At 43.1% G+C, this 20,218-nt stretch overlaps 2 protein-coding genes across 5 annotated transcripts in view; one reads left to right on the top strand and one right to left on the bottom strand.

The window, feature by feature from the left end:
* The window catches only part of ZC3HC1 (zinc finger C3HC-type containing 1), a 30,264-nt gene extending 24,346 nt beyond the window's left edge, over positions 1-5,918 (bottom strand). For 2 of the 3 annotated variants that reach the window (XM_072147505.1, XM_072147506.1), the window contains exon 1: positions 4,323-4,362. In XM_072147505.1, the coding sequence (XP_072003606.1) occupies positions 4,323-4,347 (25 nt within the window). In that variant the 5' untranslated portion in view covers positions 4,348-4,362. Of the gene's footprint in view, positions 1-4,322; positions 4,363-5,717 lie in introns of those variants that run through there. The other variant, XM_072147507.1, reaches the window with a different exon arrangement.
* Positions 5,797-20,218, top strand: part of KLHDC10 (kelch domain containing 10) — a 34,608-nt gene continuing 20,186 nt past the window's right edge. The window contains exons 1-2 of one of the 2 annotated variants that reach the window (XM_072147508.1): positions 5,800-5,955; positions 19,860-19,952. In XM_072147508.1, the coding sequence (XP_072003609.1) occupies positions 5,889-5,955; positions 19,860-19,952 (160 nt within the window). In that variant the 5' untranslated portion in view covers positions 5,800-5,888. Of the gene's footprint in view, positions 5,956-19,859; positions 19,953-20,218 lie in introns of both variants that reach the window. The other variant, XM_072147509.1, reaches the window with a different exon arrangement.

Genomic DNA, 20,218 nt, shown 5'->3' with positions numbered 1-20,218 from the left:
AACCGTTGATACAAGGCAGGATGAATCCATGCTTTCATTTTGTTGACGCCAAATTCTGACCCTACCATCCGAATGTCGCAGCAGAAATTGAGACTCATCAGACCAGGCAACGTTTTTCCAATCTTCTACTGTCAAATTTCGATGAGCTTGTGCAAATTGTAGCCTCAGTTTCCTGTTCTTAGCTGAAAGGAGTGGCACCCGGTGTGGTCTTCTGCTGCTGTAGCCCATCTGCCTCAAAGTTCGACGTACTGTGCGTTCAGAGATGCTCTTCTACCTATCTTGGTTGTAACGGGTGGCGATTTGAGTCACTGTTGCCTTTCTATCAGCTCGAACCAGTCTGCCCATTCTCCTCTGACCTCTGGCATCAACAAGGCATTTCCGCCCACAGAACTGCCGCTCACTGGATGTTTTTTCTTTTTCGGACCATTCTCTGTAAACCCTAGAGATGGTTGTGCGTGAAAATCCCAGTAGATCAGCAGTTTCTGAAATACTCAGACCAGCCCTTCTGGCACCAACAACCATGCCACGATCAAAGGCACTCAAATCAACTTTCTTCCCCATACTGATGCTCGGTTTGAACTGCAGGAGATTGTCTTGACCATGTCTACATGCCTAAATGCACTGAGTTGCCGCCATGTGATTGGCTGATTAAAAATTAAGTGTTAACGAGCAGTTGGACAGGTGTACCTAATAAAGTGGCTGGTGAGTGTATAACTGTGTCGTGGCCGTGATCTTGATGATATCCTGGTGTTGTCTATGGACCTTGAGTCCCACCGGTCCCACGTACAGCAAGTTCTCAGACACCAATCGCCTATATGCCATGCTCGAGAAGTGCCAATTCCATCAGAACAGTCTTACATTCCTGGGACGGATTATCTCTGACAAGGGACTACAGATGGACCCTGCCAAGTTGTCTGCAGTACTTCTGGAGGGAGCTCACTATCCAGTCTGCATATATACAGATCACAAAAACCTCCTTTATCTCCAGATGACTCAGCTCCTCAATCCCTGAAAAGCTTGCTGGTCACTCTTCTTTTACCCTTTCAATTTCTTGATCCACTTCCGTCCGGCAGAAAAGAATGTCAAAGCTGATGCCCTCTTGTACCTCTGATGTTATCGGGGAAGAACCGGCTCCTCGGCATGTCATTCCACCTGAGCGACTGGTTGTTGCTGCTCCACTGGACCTATGGCAGCTTCCTTCTGGCAAGACCTATGTCCGACCTGCTCTTCGGAAGAGGATACTGATTTGGGGACATTACTTTCATGTGGCTGGGCACCCTGGGGTGCAATGCTCAGTCGCCCTTATTTCCCGTTTCTACAGGTGGCCAGATCTGGTCAAGGATGTACAGAACTTTGTGGGTTCCTGCACTTCCAGTGGCTGATACAAGCCATCTTGGCTTAAACCAGCTGGTCTTTTCTTCCATTACTGGACTCACGTGGCCATGATCACAGATGATCACCTTCTTCAGGCAATACTGTCATCTGGGTGGTAACTGTCTGATTCTCCAAGATGTCCCACTTTTTCCTCTGCCAGGTCTGCCGTCAGCTCCACATCTTGCCAACCTGTTCTTCATCCACATCTTCCGGCTTCATGGACTCCCTCTGCATATTGTGTCGGACCGAGGGGTCCAGTTTGTTTCTCGGTTCTGGCGTTCTCTGTGCAGCCAACTTCAAGTGGAACTGGACTTTTCCTCTGCGTACCATCCATAGTCTAATGGACAAGTGGAGAGAGTTAATCAGACTCCGGGCTGCTATCTCCACCATTTTGTCTCCACCCGACAGGACGATTGGTCCACCCTGTTGCCATGGGCGGAATTTTCCTATAATTCTTCTTTTTCATTGTGTATGGACAGCATCCTCGTCAACCTCTACCTCTTGCTCTGACGTTCCTGCCATAAGAAGTATTGGTCGAGATCTCAGTTCTATCTGGGAGCAAATGCGCCAGTCTCTACTCCGGGCATCCGCCTGCACCAAAACCCAGGCCAACGAGAAGCACAGGCCCCTCCAGTCTTCTCCCCAGGTGACAAAGTTTGGCAGTCCTCCAAGTATGTCTGGCTGAAGATCCCCAGCTACAAACTGGGTCCACATTTTCTGGGTCCATTTGAGGTGCTGAAGTGCGTTAATCCTGTGGATAAGCTCTGCACCCCCCCCCCCACTTTCCCCTTCCCAACTCCTTCCATGTATCTCTTCTGAAACCAGTCATCCTGAACCACTTCTCCCGGGTACTGCCTGAGGTTTCTTCAAATCATGAAGAGGGGGAGGCCGAAGGAGGGGATGCTGTCACGGGTGCTCCTGTCACCCACGTCCTAGGCGCACTGTGTGCCTGCCTGTGCCCCCTCGTGCCAACCTTGGTCCACTTACCTCGCCACACACCAGCGACGTTCTCCTTGCTCGAGCCCCCTCTTAGGGTGCGCACACGGCTGCACCGCTAATTGCCACTGATCACCTGGCAGTCTATGTCATTGAGAAAGCTTTGTTCATTGCCCTGTGTGTTTAACCTGATTTCCTGTTGTGACATTGATTCTGTTCCTGACCTTGCTCCTGTGCTGCCTGTCCTGACCTCCTGCCTGCAGTACACTGCAGGTGTTGGCTTAGGTCATCATCCGCGGTAGTTCACTGGGTCCACTACCCCTGAATCCTGACATTATGAATTAATTTGGGTGCTATGACTATCTGCTTTAAAAATAGAAAATGTAGAACTTTGTAAATAAAGAATTTTTCCAAATTTTTGCCAAATTAACGATTTTTCATAACTAAACACAAAAGATATGGGGCACATTTACTTACCCCATCCACGGAGTTCACTGAAAGTGCATTGTTTGATAATAATGCACTGTGCCTCGATTCACTTAGATCGTGCGCCTGACATGTATGTAAGTCTATTGTCTTGTGACACAATTTTAAAGTTAAATCCCTCCCCAGTCCAAATCAGTCGGCAAGCCCCCCAATTTGTGTCGCATGGAAGCCAGCGCAGCTGCACCAAAAAACAATTGCGTACGCCAAAATCCCAGCGCCGACGCCTATTAAATACCTGTCCAAGCCTTGCAATCCCCAAAAAGATGAAAAGTCTGACAAAAGAGAGCAGCGTGACCCTTAGTAAATGAGCCCCATTCTGTTTCCCCGGAGACAATTCTCTGTTTGAGGAATAATATGTAAAGTTCATCTGCATGTTTTGGGAAAGTGAATTTATGGGGAGACATTGTAATAATAATAATCTTTATTTATATAGCGACATTAAATTCAGCTGGCCCATAGCATTGCAGTTTTTTATCATCTGTTCCCACCCCTATGCAGATCATTTTCTGTGTTTTTTTTTATATGCGGATGCACACTTATAAACATTGGGGCAGATTTATCAAGCTGTCTGAAAGTTAGAATATTTCTAGTTGCCCATGGCAACCAATTACAGCTCAGCTTTAATTTTACCATTGCTCATGAATATTTTAAAGGGGAGCTGTGATTGGTTGCCATGGGCAACTAGAAATATTCTGACTTTCAGACAGCTTGATAAATCTGCCCTTGTGAGTTTGCATTTTCTAAGACGCGCAGAACTTGCATTGCACTCTGTCCCATTGTTTCCAATGGCTCTTTCCTCATTTGCGTTTTTTTTCACGCGCATGCTTGCGTTTGTTTTGACTCGCAGCATGCTCTACTTTTGCGTTACACGCGCGTTTTTCCCGCCCCATTCAAGTCTATAGAGACGCATCAAAAACATATTGCACTCACAAGCAATGCGAGTGCAATGCGTTTTAAACGGATGGGTTGCTAAGTGACATGAATAATTCCCCTGCTCAAGATCGAGCATTTAATAAAAAAAAAATGCTCGAGTCTCCCATTGACTTAAAAAACGCAAACAACACGTGCTTGAAAAACGCAAGAACGCTAATGACTCCAAGGAAAAATGGAACAAAAATGCAGCCAAAAACGTCAGTTTTTCACGCATTGCACCCTGACGTGAAATGCAACGCTAGTGTGGAAGGGGCCTTAGTGTTTGCTCTCATTCCGGGAACCAGTAGCCATTTTGGCTATAACAGTTAATCTGGAAGTCATCTTACAACTTATAAGGGCTGTTTGACCCCTAGATAACACGCTCCCACATCAGGGGTGACTGTGCCAGGCTGGAGCTGTAATTCCCATGTATTGAGTCTGAGTTGGGGCCCACCCTCTGTCTCTGTGGACTGTATGCTGAGTCTGGTGCTGCTGTGTCAGAGAGTTTAGAGGGCAGGTGGGTAGGGCTCGGAACTGCCAAGGCAGGCTTCCGATCTTGAACTGAGCAGTGCCACCTGAGGGACCCCTGCTGTCATAGGGTCAGACACACTAACCTTCAGCCCCTGTGGGGTTTGCCATTCCCTGTCTGCGGGCAGAGAAGTATATGGTGTTAGTTGTTGCAGGTTTGCCGGTGGAGAGTCCTGGTGTTCTGGTGTCTCCCGAGATTGGTGGATCTGGGTGACATGTCCAATCAGGCGAGGTCCTTAGGCATCAGGAGCCCGGCCAGCAGATATACCCGGCTCACTGACGGACTGGTCAGGCATGACAGTCTGAGGTGCAGAGGTGTATGAGGCATTTCCATCCTCTGCCTGCAGGGCCAGAGCATGTGAACCGGTACCCTCTGCACCATCAACCTGCGATGCTCCCAGCTCGGCTGCCATCTTGGATCCCGTCTCTGCCGGGTTCAGAGACGGGACGGTCCCTATCCCCAGTTTAGTGGCTAAACCAAGTCACTGCAGCCTAGCTGTCATAAAAATTTATCTGACCACAACTTTGGAAATGGAGCTGTCACTTCCTGTTATATTATTTATGTATCAGCTGATCTATAGGGATGCTGGGTGTAAGACCCCCACTAAACTGATATAGAAGGTGTGGCAACATGTTTCTATGCATTCACAAACAAATGTCATGTGTGGTTGCACCTCGAGGACCTTTTTATGCTATATTTAAGAATATTTTCTCCCTCTACACAAGTATTTCCACTGACATGCAACCATATAGTGATTTAATGGCCTATTCTAAGGTAAATTTATTTGATCTTCACGTTTGACTTGTACAAAACAACTGTCAAAAACTCACGATTTTTAATGGCTTATGTAAACGCCACAGTAAAGGGGTTTCTCCACAAAATAAAACAAGTTAGACTTCATAGAGGTAAATGGAGGAAAAGGGACAAGTTAAGCCGTCTACTCTACTCATCTCGGGGAGCAAAAAGGGGTCCGAGAGAGGTACCTTGGACCCCATCAGACCCCCATTCTCGTGATCTATGGGGGTCACATCTCTGAGATCCCCACAGATCAGCAAGTTAGGCCCTATCCATAACTTGTTTTGTGGGAAAACCCCTTTAAAGCTACTGAGAGTGTGTTCACACGTGGTGTTTGCATTGTGTTTCCAACGCAAACTTCTCCTGCAATCACATATGCGTTTGCATTGCCTTTTGCAATCTTACTTCAATAGGTGATTGCAGGAGAAGCAACGCAAACGCCATGTGTGAACGCGGCAGGAGTCTGATTTGGGATAAAATATTGTTTTCTCCATGTATTGCTGATTGATGTGTAACAGCAATAAACTGCCCTATGTGTATATAATATTTGATGGGTAAGGCCAGTGTGTATTTACAGCTAGTGCACATGAAACTGTGCTCATATGTCACCAATTACTGATACACGACCTGACTATAGATTATTACAATGGTGATGTATAGCCACTGCTTATAGGCTCACACATACAATTCTCTCTTCTAGAAGACTCTCTAATATTTGCGTCTCTCAGGTAATCTCTGCCATAAAGCAGGTCCGGGTGTCGCAATGTATAAACTTCCCCCGGTGTGGAGCTGAAGCGGTCACTTCGTACAGGTCTCGTGTTTCCGGGTGGGGAGGTTTGGCGGTGCACGGTTTATCATGGCGGCAGAAGCCGGTGGAGGGGAACCGCTGGTTCGGTTCGTGAAGCTGAGCGGCAGAGCAGCAGGTGAGGCGGGAGCTGGCAACGGGCAGGGAGACGTGGGCACTGAGCTGCGGGCGGTGTCCCGGGCAGGATGCTGGGGGCTGCTACCAGTGTACTAATAGCGGGCAGCAGCAGGCTGACTGGCACCTAGGAGGGCATTGCTGCTGCTGCGGCGAGCTGTTATTCCCGTGGACATGTAGAAATTGGCCTGAGCAAAAGTAATACTGTGGTACCCATTGCTTCCTAAATTCTGCATCTGTGCGAATGAAAGCTCCAGTCTAAAGGATAAGGGGTGAAGCTGCCACTTGTCTTTCATAGTGTAGTGTACAGGAGCCACCTGGCAGAGATAAAGGGTCCACTGCCTAAAGCATCATTGCCAGGGGGCATACAGGGAGAAATGACTGAGTGGGAATTGCAGAAGAACTTTTATATGGGGTGCAGAAGGTGTTGCTTTCCAGATTGTTGCCTAGTAAAAAATTTTTTTTCTATCCTGCTGTGACTGTAGTGTATAATTAGCATATTGGGTGCTACAATGTACTCTGATCAATATTGGTGGATGTTAGTCGCAGTTTAAACCTACATTTGAAGGGCCTTTATCTTCCTTGTATAAAATATATAATAGCTGGAGTCTAATGGATCTGTTAAACTGTGGATTTTAGAGGACTTTTAATGCCTTCCGTAATGTGAGATGGGGGAAAAAATGGTGCTGCAGCTTCCGTCCAATTGTCCATTTAAATATTTTTTTTTTTACTGACTGAAGAAGAATAACTGAGGTACCAAACGCAGGAAAAAAAAACTTCTCTACCCAAGTTGGTGGAATGACACCCAGTTAGGCTGGATACAAACATGGCCCTGGGATGACCGTCTGGAATCAATGAAACTGATAATTTTATGGGCAGGTAACTATGGTTGAGGAAGAGAAACAATTTACCACCTACCTAATCTGAAGCGTGTTTTTTTTTTTTTTTTTTTTTTTTTTTCCCTTTGGTGAATTTGGGATTAGAGGGGATGGTAGGTGTTGGATTCCCACCAATCCCATATTGATGATTTATCTAGAAAATATGAAATTCAGTGCTGTGCTCTGCATTTACAATGCTGCAGTTACTGATATCATACAACCTAAAAAAAAAAAACTTAAAATTTGTTTTCAAAGAAAACAGGGAAAAGGAACTTATTCACAGGTCAAGTATGCAAGCATTAAAATAAAACTGGTAAAATGGAAACTGTCGCTGGAAGGCAGCTGCCCTCCTAAGTCCCTGTCTCCTGTAGTAAATGTTCCCTTTCTGGCAAAGGGAGCTGCCTGCAGCAGGCAAATCACACGCTTGTGCAGTCAGCTCCTTCTATTTGCGCAGGGAGAGGGGTTGTGAGAATGAACGACATTCACTACAGGACTCATTGGAGCTGCTGCACATGCACTGGAATCCCGTGTATATGGCGCAGACTTCATACTTATTGGATTGTTGTGTCTCTAAAAGCATATTAGGCATGTTGAGTTGAGGAAAGCTCACTTCCTCATTGGGAGACATTTTATCTTTTTTGGCAGTAAATAGTAGCTTTTTTTTGGGCTAAATAATGGCATTGCATTTTTTTGTTGCAAAAAAGCAGAGCAGGAGAAACACTGCAGACCGATTTATGTAAATGCCAAAGCCGCTTAACCCCTTCACGCCCTTGCGCTGTACTTGTACAACACAGAGGTGCCGAGGCTGTACGATGAAAGCTCACAGGGTGAGCCATCTTCATATAGAGGTGGGGTTTGCTGCATATTGCAGCAAACACCTGATCACAAGTATTAACTTTTCTGATGCCGCAGCATTTTGTTAAGATTGTCGCCTCCGGGACATCATTTGGGAGAAGCGATCGGTTGCCATGACAGCATGGCTTCTGAAGATTCGTTACAAAGAACTAGTGGGTTATTGTAATGAACTGATATAAAATGTAATAAACAGTAAAAATCACAAACAAATGTTAGATATTGCCGTGTAAATATAAAAATGGTTAGTCCTGGCTGTGAACCCCGTAATGGAAAATGGCTCCCAAATGTCCGAAACACTCCTTTTTCACAATTTTACATCACATATAAAATGTAAAAAGTGGTGAAAAGGTCACGCAGTCCTCAAAATAGTACCAATAAAAATGTTGGCTCATTTCACAAAAAATGATTAGCGTCAGAAGTGAAACTATTTTTTTATTTATTTATTTTTTTTTACGTACACATTTATTTAATTTTTGAAAATGTATTAAAACACAATAAAACCTATATATATTTGGTATCACCAATTTCACCACGTTTGGAGTTTTTTTCCAGCTTACCAGTACTCGGCATGGAATAATAAATAACGTGACCGAGAAGTAAAATTTGTTTGCAGCAGAAAATAAGCCGTCACACAGCTCTGTACACGGAAAATTTAAAAAGTTATGGATTTTTGAAGGTGGAGGGCAAAAAATTTACGAAAAATCGCTGCGTCCTTAAGGGGTTAAAGGAAACCTACCACCATGGATCTAGCTGATAAGGTAGATCTGCTGGTAGGATCATGCTGAAAGCCCCTTCCCTATAGTATATTTTGCTAATCATGTAAATTTTATCGAATTTGATGAAAGCTTATTTTAGTAAATTGTGGTGTGCAGAAGCCACGGCTTAGGCAGCGCTTCTGGCTAAGCAGTGTGACTGCGCATAGCAGCGCAGCCTCGGCTCAAAGGCTGGAGCTACTGCATTTGCTCCAAACTTTGGTTTCCTGCACGAGTGCGCACAGCTACGGGAAAAGAAGAGATGGGTATTGAGCTAGTAGGCGGTATCGGCTCAGGCTACTGGGGCGTGGAGTAGCCTTTACTCCTGTGGCATTTCTGCTCCACATAATTAATACTCATAAATGTCTCCCAATTACTTTATCTGGCTACATAGCATACAGTTTAAAAGTTTGTTTTTCACACAAGACAACAATGCTGGACAGTAAGGAGATCGACTGAACTTTAACTACTGGATAAGATTCTAGTCCTGGTTAATAGTGCTCATCTCTGCTCACAGGTTGTACAACTAGTTAAAGAGGACCTGCCACCTAAATTTTCGGCACTAGGAGCTGCTTACTTTAGTGCTTGATCAAACGCGGAGTTCAGTGTAATCATCGGACAGCTTGCCTGCCTCTTCCCCGGACCGCCCCGCTCGCTCCATAGGCCGGCAATAGCGCGGCAGTCACCGCCCCTAGCCACGGCCCAACCCCGCCCCCTCATGAATACGTCGGACAGCTTTGTGAGACAATTACACTGTACCCCGCCGCAGTGTTTGATAACACTCTACACTGCGGCGTCTGATCAAGCACTAGGAGCTGCTTACCTTAGTAAGCAGCTCCTAGTGCCGATAAATTGGGTGACAGGTCCTCTTTAAATCAGGAAGAATATTTGGGAGAAATAGTGACCTCTAACCTTAAGGACCACACCCAAGAAAATAAAGTATAAATAAATACACAACTGTAGCACCGCAGTTCTTATTCATTTGTTTATGATGCTGCCAAATTGGGATTCTGTGTGTCAGGCCCCTGCAGTAGTTGGTAGTTGATGGCAGATCTGTGTGATCAGGACAGCTGAGCTACCCATTACACACAGGAATGGCATTTCTTTATTCCTTATAGGCATACAGTGCCCAGCACCCTCCCTCCCTGTATGGATCTGTGTAGAGTAGTATTTATACTGCAGTTCAATTATATCTGAAATCATATGTCGGAGAATTGGAAAGACATGCATGGAGAAGGAGTGTTTCTTATAATGGACTTCCTTTCATAGCCAGCTGATCTTAAAGGGGACATGCTATTCAAATTTACCCACCCCAAATAAATAATTAAAAAAAACAAAACTGATAAACCCCTTCAGGACATTTTTGAACACTGTTACTTATCAAAGTGATTCTCACATGTTCTACTTCATTTTGTTGGTAAATTTTGGCTGATAAGTTTTGCTTTTATTTATGAAAAAAAAAGAAAAAATCATTTTAAATACATAACATTAAAACCCCATATATATCAACAAATTTTCATAACTGCACCCCTGAAGTGATCAAACAGTTTTTAGGAACATTGTTAATCCCTTGAGATCTTTATAGGAAAGAACTCAAAATAGAGGTGACATTTAGAATGGTCAAATTTTGGCGGTTATATGTTCATTTAGCCCTAAAGTTTACACATTTAAAAAAAAATAGAAAAATCCATCTTAAAATTTGCTATGCAATTTCTCCAATGTATCCCCCACATGTGCTTATTACTTGTTTTATGGGTGCACAGCAAGGCGCAGAAGGGAAGGAGTGCCCTGAAGCTACCAGGATTTTAATTTCCTCATTGGCCCCTTTTGTAGGTTATAAAATTTAAACTTTTTCATTATTGGGGCAATATGACTTTTTTTTTTTTTTTGCGGGAAGAGATACGTTTTCCAGTGTAAACATTTTGGGGTTGGTATCCCCTAGCTTTTGGAAAATTTACCCCATGTATACATCTGGTGACATGAAATCATATAATGCCTCAATGGAGGCATGTTGTGATTTCATGTGTTCAGATACAATGTAGAAAAACAGTGTGATGTGCAAAGGTATCAATAAATGCCATGATATATAAAAATTCATGTATCTTTATTTAAATTCATGTTTCAAAAAGAAAAGAGGGATCTCTTCTTGGTAGGTTATTTATAAGACTTCCAAAAAGGGGTTATCATTCAACCCAAAGGTACCATAGCCAAGAAATTAAAATTTAACTTTTATTATCGATATATTAATAATTTAAACAAAGAGAAAATGATGTGGCTTAAAAACACAGAATGAACACCAATGTAGTGTACTTGATTCAGTTAGAACTGGTTTTCCCGGGTAACAAGACTAACAAACGAATCTAGTCTATATGTATGTTTGTATTATACAGTACTCTCGATAACTGAGGCAGATTGCAGTAGAGAGAGCATGTGTGCTGTATTAGTAGCTCCAAAATAGTCTTCACCGTTGAGGTGCTGTCTGCATCATAACCCTAAAGTGTCTTTCACTAGATTGGTGGGTTTCTGCTGGCTAAAAATTATTGCCAAAGCCCCCCAACATGTTTCGCCGATCACACAGCTTCATCAGGGTAATGGGTTTAGCTCGGGTGCGGAGTGTAAGACATTTATTTATATGATATCCCAGAATGCCATCTATCGTGAGTGTGCCCAATCAAAAACCAAGTTAGGATTAGGTGGGTGTGACTGCCGCGCCACTATTAAGCGTCAAAGAATGACATCACAAGTAGGCGCGACTCACAATTACATTGATGCCGAGGTGTCCCCGTCCTCAGTGTCAGGTGACTAGTGATGTGGCGAGCCGTCACCCTTCGCCCCTGTCAAGAGGACCGTAAGGTCTGTGATTACTACAACATCGGATCATGTCTCAACATCCCAAATGGTACTCGCGTCGTATAGTGGAATCGTGAGTATCCCCAAGTGAACAGAAGATCATATGATTCTTGTGTACACATATTAGAAATGGGCTCAATAGTAAAGAGAAAACTTCATTTGGAACAAAGGATCCATAATAAGCAGTCTTAACTTAATCAAAAGAGGAGACAATTAGGAGACAACTAATAATATTTGTTAGTAAATAGACAGCAGACAGCAGTCTATTAATATCAGTATGGTGCAATAATGCTTAATCAATCAAATTTTTTTAAAAATGGCAACCGATTAGTATAGTTATACTCTTGTTCAAGAGACAACCGATAATTAGTCATAGAAAATTCACTGAGTATTGGGCAGGTCGTGTGACACTAATGGCTGCAATACAAGCACAGGTGAGTGACTTGCCTTATGATATAAATATGGATCTTATCACGATCCCTCTCATACACCCCTGAAGAAGCAACAAGGCTAGGTGGCAGAATGAGTGCGGAGGCAGCCCACTCCTTATGTCCTGGTGATATCCTTTTATTACATATATCTATCGCTACATTGAACTTATAGTAATGCCAAGTAGCCCTAGGCGCTTGGTGTTGGTCCTTCGATGACATCACGCTGGTCGCATGGCATGAAGTACTGAATGGTAAGAAGGGACATGGGACATCGGTAGGAGCTGCTGCACTCGGCTGTGGAGGCCACACCCTCTGTGACTCACAGCTGTATGCCAGGTAAGAAAACAAAGTTGATTGATTATGTGGATTGTGAAAAACTATTTTTAACTTAAATGGGTGGCATTTAGTTATTAGGACTCTGGAAACCTATTGCTAGCTGTATTCGTGAAAAATCTGGTGACAGGTTCCCTTTAAATCTTTATAATAATAATAATTTCTTTATTTATATAGCACACACAGATTACGCAGCGCTACACAAAGCTTGCTAGATCAGTCCCTGTCCCCAATGGGTCTCACAATCTGCTCAAGCTAACAGTATGTTTTTGGAGTATGGGAGGAAACTTGAGGGCCCGGAGGAAACCCACACAAACACGGAGAGAACATACAAACTCTTTGTGGAGAGACTGGAAGAGTGAAGGGAAACCATTCAGTGACTTGATGATTATTGGAATATTTTGAAACCACGTTGCCTGACCTGGATCTTCATGTTTGCAATCTATGCCAACACAATCCCTAGTTTAACCTTGGTAGCAGGATGACAAAACAGATGTAGTACAATACAATAACTTAAAATTGCCTCTGTAAAAGTCCATGTGGTCTAGTTGAATGGTTGTCTGAAGTACACTTGTCAAATATTTGGTTTTAGTAGTCTCGCACCTCTCATCTTAACATGTCATCCTATCCTTTTATTGTTTTTCACTTCAGTGATTTTTGGTTTGACCCAGTAAATCCTGCAAGTGCTCAGTGAGTTTGTTGGTTCAAACCCACTAGTACCCTATTAGTTTTGGTACACTAACCCAGCAATTTAAATCCAGTTTCTGTTCCTGTTTATCCCTGTAGTCCGAAGATAGCACTGTCCTGATTATACAGATTTGCAGTTTTTTTGTTGCCCCAGAGAGATTTTCTGGCAATCTTGTGTTTCTTTTTTTTCCACACAGAGGACAGAGAACTTGACTTGTTGAAAGTCAACAGTAACAATTTTCTTTCACCTGACTGTCATCAGGGCCCAGGACAACCCATACATATTTGCTAGGCAAATTTTAATTTGTTTCTTGAAAGCCCAGTCTGAGCATAGACAGTCAATTTCTGAGATGTAGGGGGTGACACTCGGGGCCTCTTCATTTATCAACTGTTTCTAACCAACATAACAACATTTAATCGGAGCTTCTGACGTTGGTAGCCCAACAAATGAAAAGTATTGAATCCGTGTATTGGGCTTTTGTTGTATTTGATGCATGGGAGGTTCTAAGCCACTACTGATTTACTTGTGAGCTTTTACAGATGTCTCCCCTGTTTACATAGCTAGTGCTGGTGTTTATGTGAATACAGTTTTGAGAGAGGACAGATGGCTGCAGAGCTGCTATTACCTGGGAAGTTGCACAGAGAATTACAAGGTCTATGGAGTGGAAAATGCATCTCATGTTGGTGAGAAACTTGTTGACATAATACATCTATTCTTCTATCAAGTCCTCAGCCCTTTAAAGCAATCTACAGGTTAAGGCTGCATTCACACGAACGTATGGGGGACGTATATGCGGCCAATGTTTATACAGCGCCCATAGACAGCAATGGCAGCATGGAGAGAGACTATGCCACGCGCGTGCGGCACCCTACCATCCTATACACGGGGACAAGATCGGACCGTGCATTTCTATGGAGGGGTCACCCCTTCTTCTTTCCATCGTGGCGGACCTATACGTGGCCTACGGCTGGATGGGCACGTGTCATCATGCTGGAGAGGAAGAGACAATGTGTAAAATTAAAGAAATGAAAACAACAAATATGAGGGCACAATGCACACCCAAAATATCTGCATCCAGACTGTGCCCCACCCATCCAACCATGAGTACTAATTTGAGTATATAAATAAAAACATTGTTTTGGGTTCTCTATCTTTTCCTTCATCCATGTTCTGCTGGTATTAAAGGGATATTTAAATCTGGCCATAGACATTTTAATTAATTTCTTTGGTTGCTTGTTATCAAAACCGAAAACAACTTGTGTATTTGCAACAACTCCAGCAGTGGTGAATGTATCTAAGGACAAATGTCCTCCGTTTCTAAAGGATCATATGCCCATATTTATGGGAAATTATCTTCACACTTTTTTTTTTTTAAATACATTTCTGCAAGAGGAAGTTATGTATATGGCACATTAAATTTAATTAAATGTGTATATTGCTAATAGGGTTAAACAATGTTCAGTACTCGTTCAGTACTTTCATACTCAAAATGGTTCAATACCTGGATTCTGTCATTTTCTGTACTGAATGGCTTGTGCAGGGGAATCCTCAGAGGAGACGAGGTCGTGGCAGAGCATGCACCACGTTAATAGGGAAATATCATGAACTATCCATATATGGTGTTTCTACATCTCCCAGGGAATCCAAGGTCTCTAAATTTATTTAAATTTTTTTTGCCCAGCTTGGATTTGAATTCGCAACCTCCACCATCTACCTGCCATTTAGATACAGTGCCTCCATCTACTAGACCAGTGATGGGCAACCTTTTGAGCTTGGTGTGTCAAAATTCGCCAAAAAACCGAGCATAATTCGTGTGGTGTGTCACCTTGACAAAAAAAAACATATTTTTGTGATATTTATAGTTTAAATAACAAATATGTATACTATTTAACTAGGGTACTTTAACCGTGGATTGTCTGATTGATCCTACCATGTACTGCCATACAATCAGACAGGTGTGAAATTGCTTAGTAACCTGCAAACTTTCAGTCATGAAAGTTCACAGGTTATAGCGAGGGCGCAGGCACCGCTGTCCGCATTTCCTTCATGCCCTCTTGGCATGGAGAAGGTGTGCGGAGCAAAATAATCGCAATGTCCGGTGATTTGCAAGGCGATTATTTCAGGGCTTGTACGTCACAAAACTGACACACAAGCCCTGATGACGGTCTTCTATCATACAGTGCACTGACCTTACTCACTGTATGATGGGAGTGGTTGTCCTCCCTCATCCCTGCTCTGGAGCTAGTCAGTGTAGAGGTGGCAGCTGCTGGGACATCACACAAGGCAGCAGCAATGTGGCATCTGACTGTGTTGCCATCCTACCCCCACCACAACTATCAGGAGCTGCAGAGGAGCCTCCTGGGTGTATGGCCCGGTCACCTCTCCTGCTGTGCCCTGTGCTGACTGGAGACACTAGGCACAGCTCACACATGGGGAGTGGCCGGCCCAGGGGAGGAGGGGGGAGTGCTGGAAGCTCAGTGCAATCTCTCAGCCTCCCGGCTACTGCACCTGATCATGTAGAATGAAGCTTAACTCTCAGGCAGCCGCGTGTCAGTGAAAATGGCTAGGTGTGTCAGCACTGACACGCGTGTCATAGGTTAGCCATCACTGTACTAGACCATAGACTACACTGTCCTTCTTTCTGCATGGTGTATTTAGCAGTGAGAAATGTGTGGGGAAACTGTAGAACTTCTCACCATTTCATGTACGCTATGATTTGAGTTACAAAAAAGTGGTGACATTTGGACGTTACGGGGTTCACCGCTGAGAATATTCTGTTTTGTGTTTTGATAGACCAGGCATTTGAGCCTTACAGAACAGAGCAGTTAGTTTGGATTAGTGTGCTATGAAGATGGATTCCCTTCTAAAGAGTACCTTTCTCCCTAACAAAACGCTCTAGGAACTGCTTACCTAAGTAAGCGGCTCCAAGCTCTACCCAAGTATAAGCAGTGGTAAACTGCTAGGTTTGTCGGAACCTTCTGATAAAGCTAGCGAACACTGCACTGCCATACGCTCATAGTCACCGCCTCCTCATCAATAGGCTGGACCACTGTTTGGTCTGGTGTATTCATGAGGAGGCAGTGACTATGGCCCTCATGAGTACTCGAGACCTCTGTAAGCTCGGTCTGGCATTCTGAGGGTATGGCAGTGAAGCATTTGCTAGCTTTATCGGAAGGTAAATGTGATTGGTTTTTCCATAGTGATGTAGATGCAGGCAAGTGAAAATGCACGTGAAATCTGTAACAAACCTTCTATTGCTGTGCTTTTAATACAGGTTATTGCATTCATACAAACGAATGCCTGCTCGGCTACGTCTGGGCTTACGTCCACCGCGATAGAGAGGAGGATAGAGGTGCACGGCTTATGGGCCATAACACAGGGAAAGATAGGACATGTGTGCGACACCGCATTGCCGTGTATGGGGGACACTTCCGGCCATACATACGTCCCTTATACATTTGTGCGAATGTAGCTTTGTACTGCAAATCAGGGGTGCACAACCCGTGGCCCGCCGAACCTCAGCTTGCGACTCCCGCCCTGCTGCCTGCAGCTTCTATTGCAGCAGCAGGGCTGCGATTCTATTCCGTTTTTATCGTAATTCGCTGCAGAAATGGAATAAAACAAGTGTGCAGTAAGCAACCAGTTCTGAAGGACCATCCCTGCTGTATATGAGAACCTCAAGGACCTGTGATGATGTCATGATGCTAGAACTGGGGGCAGGAGGGGGCTGTCTGTGGAGGATGGAAGTTTTATAGTAGTTATATTCTTTTCACCTTGGGCAGAAAAAAGGCTAGAATCTTCCCTGTGCACCAAATGATAAATATGAATACCTGGTTGGCTGCAGGCAGGGAACAGTACTGGGTTCTACCAGAGCCCCTGCGTGCATCCAGTTATTCGGCAGTACTGACTATGCAGTATCTTTGTACAGGTGTTAATGTGACCTCCGACTACCCTTACCATGGATGTCATGGTGGCATGAGAGCTATGTGACTCCTCCACTGTCAATGACATCTGTGTCCAGAGGAGTCACTAGTCAGATCTCTGTATATAACTTGATTTCAAGATGATGACGCTGTGATAGGCCATAAAAGCAACATGGTCGAGCAGGTATGTGGTAGTGGCTTACGAGGTCACTTTTAAGTAAGGCCACTTGAAGACTCTCTTGGAACAAACTTTCTGGCCACTGCTGGTTATCTTGTCAAGTGATTCTAAGACAGATTTCAGGAACTTTTTATTGTTCTGTCCAAAATAAACCCTTTCTTGATCAACTGCGAACCCCTACCTTCCAACATTTCACCCCCTACTCCCATACCTGCAGAGTGCCATGCTGTTATAGTGTAGGTTATAAACTGTTACAGCTTGTTAGTCTCCTGGTAATATTGCTTAACGGATTGGCAAATCTCTAGGTCACAGGTCTAGGTCAAAAAGGAGCATGACTGGCATGTTGAATGCTCACATAACATGTCTTTGTGGATTGAATAGAAATGCACTTCTAATTCCAGCACCTGACATGTCATTTACAGAGGACTTATGTGGGGACGAAATAGTTGTATTGCAGTTTAGGCTGCTTAAATCATGGGATCATGATGAAGAGGAGCGGTGGTGAGTATGTCTAGGTTTATTTTTTGTTTTTTGAGTAGTTGATTTCCTTTATGGCTGCCCAATGTAAATATATGTCATAAATAGGCTGGGGCTAAAAGGAGAGGGCTCATAGGCTTTTCCCTCTCTATATTATACAGCAGACACCTGCATTTCATTGCTGCAGTAGGTGCTGGCAACAGTCAAGGCAGTTAACCTATTAGTTGCTGCATTCAAAGCTAATCATTTGACATAAACGGCAGCTTCATATTACTGCCAATCAGAACCCACCACAACCTCATCAGCAGGTAGCCTCTGGGAGGCTCTTATGGCTGCCAATTAACACTTTCTATTACAGCCTGCTGGAGGCTATGTATATTCACATTATTTTGCTATACAGTTGTATTGAAGTTTATTGCATAAGCAATCAGGCCACTTAATGTTCAAACACCCAGGGGACCTAAAATAGTAGTAAATATTTTTAAACTAAAAATTCACATCATCTCCCCCCTTTCCATAGAACCATTCTAAAATAAACAGATAAAATATCAGATATTGCTGCATCCCAAAATCTCAATGTATTAGAATAAATAATTTGTTGATCCCGGCGATGATTCCTGTAATCGAAAATAGAGCCCAAATGTTCAAATCGGCAACATAAAATTTTGATCAAATAGTTATACAGTCGCCAAAATGGAGCATTGAAAACATCAGCTCTTCTTGCAAAAGATTATACATTACACAGCTCCGTATAGCGAAGTGTGAAAAAGTTATTTGTGTCAGAATAGGGCAAAATGAAGTTACAAAATCTAACTTTTTTTTTTCTGTGTACAGAGCTGTGTGAGGTCTCATTTTCTGCGTAACAAATTTTGCTTCAATGACGTTATTTTATTTTTTTATGAGCTGTACAAGGAAGCTGGAAAAAAAATTCCAAAAGTGTTTGAAATTGGTGAAAAAAGCCATTTGCATCCCTTTCATGTGGACTCACGACCTTGACTTTGCACTCTAAATTATACATCCTACTTTTATTCTTTGGTTCGGTACAATCACAGTGATAGCAAATTTCTATAGGTTTTATTGTGTTTTAATACATTTTCATATGTACGGAGCTGAGGTGTCACTTTTTGCAAGATAGGCTAACTTTTTCTTTGCTACCATTTTGAGGACTATGCAACCTTTTCGATCACTTTATTTATTTATTTATTTTTTTGTTATGTAAAATGGTGTTAAAGTCATGCTTCGGACATTTGTTTATTTAGTTTTATATCCGTTCTAGGGGGGGTGATTTGAATTTTAAAATATTCACTCAAAGTTGATATAGATTCCGTTATAATACTTGCATACAATTGCTGATAGAAACGGGGGAAAAAATATATCAAACTTAACATTTATTGGGCGTATCTAAAAAGAGGGAGATCTTGTATCGGGGACTGTCACCATTGGTGAACTAAACACCACCCAATGAGATCTATGATCACTTTCCTATAATATCACGCCTACGGCCTGTATCCGTATCGGTTCACATTTTTTTATACATTCCTGACACATATGAACAAAGGTGTAATATGAGGACGACCAGAGGCTGTCATGGCAACCGATTGTTGATATCAGGGAGCGGCAAAGATGGCATCGCCTAGTCGTCCCTGCCATTTAAATGCCGCCGGTGTCCATCAAGTGGTTAACACCAGCGATTGGTTCTAGCACTGACCCCAGTTGTTTGCTGCAATATGCAGCAAACCAATGTCTGCGTGAAGAGGCCTCACCCCGTGATGGCAATCTCCAGTGTGTGTGTCATTTTTTTTTTTTTTATTGTGTTTTTTTTTTTTTTTTTTTTTTTCCCCTCAGTGCATCTGATTGACATACACAGGGAGCTGGGAGGGGGGGCAGGATAATCATAGGAGCCATAATTTCCTGCTCTCGGTCCCTCCTATTTATCAGTGTTATGACATGTAAACAAACAACCTACGGAGTTCAGAGACTGCACACAGCACTAAAGGAAGCACCAGGGATGATGATTCAATTGGTAAACATTTAGGTATTAAGGTAGTATAAGCATATGGGCAATTTATGTAAAAGGGTGGCCAACCCCTTTAAGCTGAATTAGTATTAAGTCGGAACTGATTTAAGTTATAATCGTAACTCCCAAACCATTTTTTTTTTTTTCGCCATGTGATAACTGATTTTCAGAATTTTGTGTTGTCATGGGAACAAGGAATCAATCATCATTATCAATAAAACTTCATTGTGGACACCTTACAGCTGATCATTACAGCCTTGGACTAGGGAAAGCATCCAGAGCGCTTCACCAGAGGTCATAGTGGGCATTGAGGTCCGTCTGTAACTAGGGTCATCTGTGAGTTAAGTATCCTTAAGTGTGGGACTTCCTGTAGTTCCTAGCTTATTCCATGCAGTCCTTGCACTGTGAGTAGTTTTGCTAGTGTTGTCAGGAAAGGTAAAGTCCTTTTGTGTTTGCCAGCTGTTTATTGCTGTCTGTTTTCTTGTGTTGTGAACGTCTGACTCATTGCTGGTAATTGTGGTAACAGGCTCTAAGAAGAAGGTACGCTGGTTTCCCGTTAGGCGACTCTTCACCCACTCCTGCCCCAGCATCAGGATTCCTAGCAGGTTTTTAAGAGAAGGTGGGTGATGCTTACCAGCCTTGCATAGTTTGTTTGTTTGTCTGGTGTCTCTTTATTGTTCTGTCCTTCAAGCAACTCTTGTTTTTGTTTTTTGCCCCCCATCTCTTTATTAATCTGATTATTGTAGTTACTAATATGTACAAAGTTTTATCAGTATATATCACCTAACAGTTTATCAAACTTTAAAAAAAAAATCAGAAGTCCATGTGTAAATTAGGTGTAATGCTGTTACCCTGTAATCTTCATTTTCAAGCTTTCCAATCTGC

This window comes from Engystomops pustulosus, chromosome 4, assembly GCF_040894005.1.
Source record: "Engystomops pustulosus chromosome 4, aEngPut4.maternal, whole genome shotgun sequence".
Lineage (NCBI taxonomy): Eukaryota > Metazoa > Chordata > Amphibia > Anura > Leptodactylidae > Engystomops > Engystomops pustulosus.
Note: the sequence above shows the minus strand (reverse complement) of the source record. Positions and strands in the feature narration are given on the sequence as shown.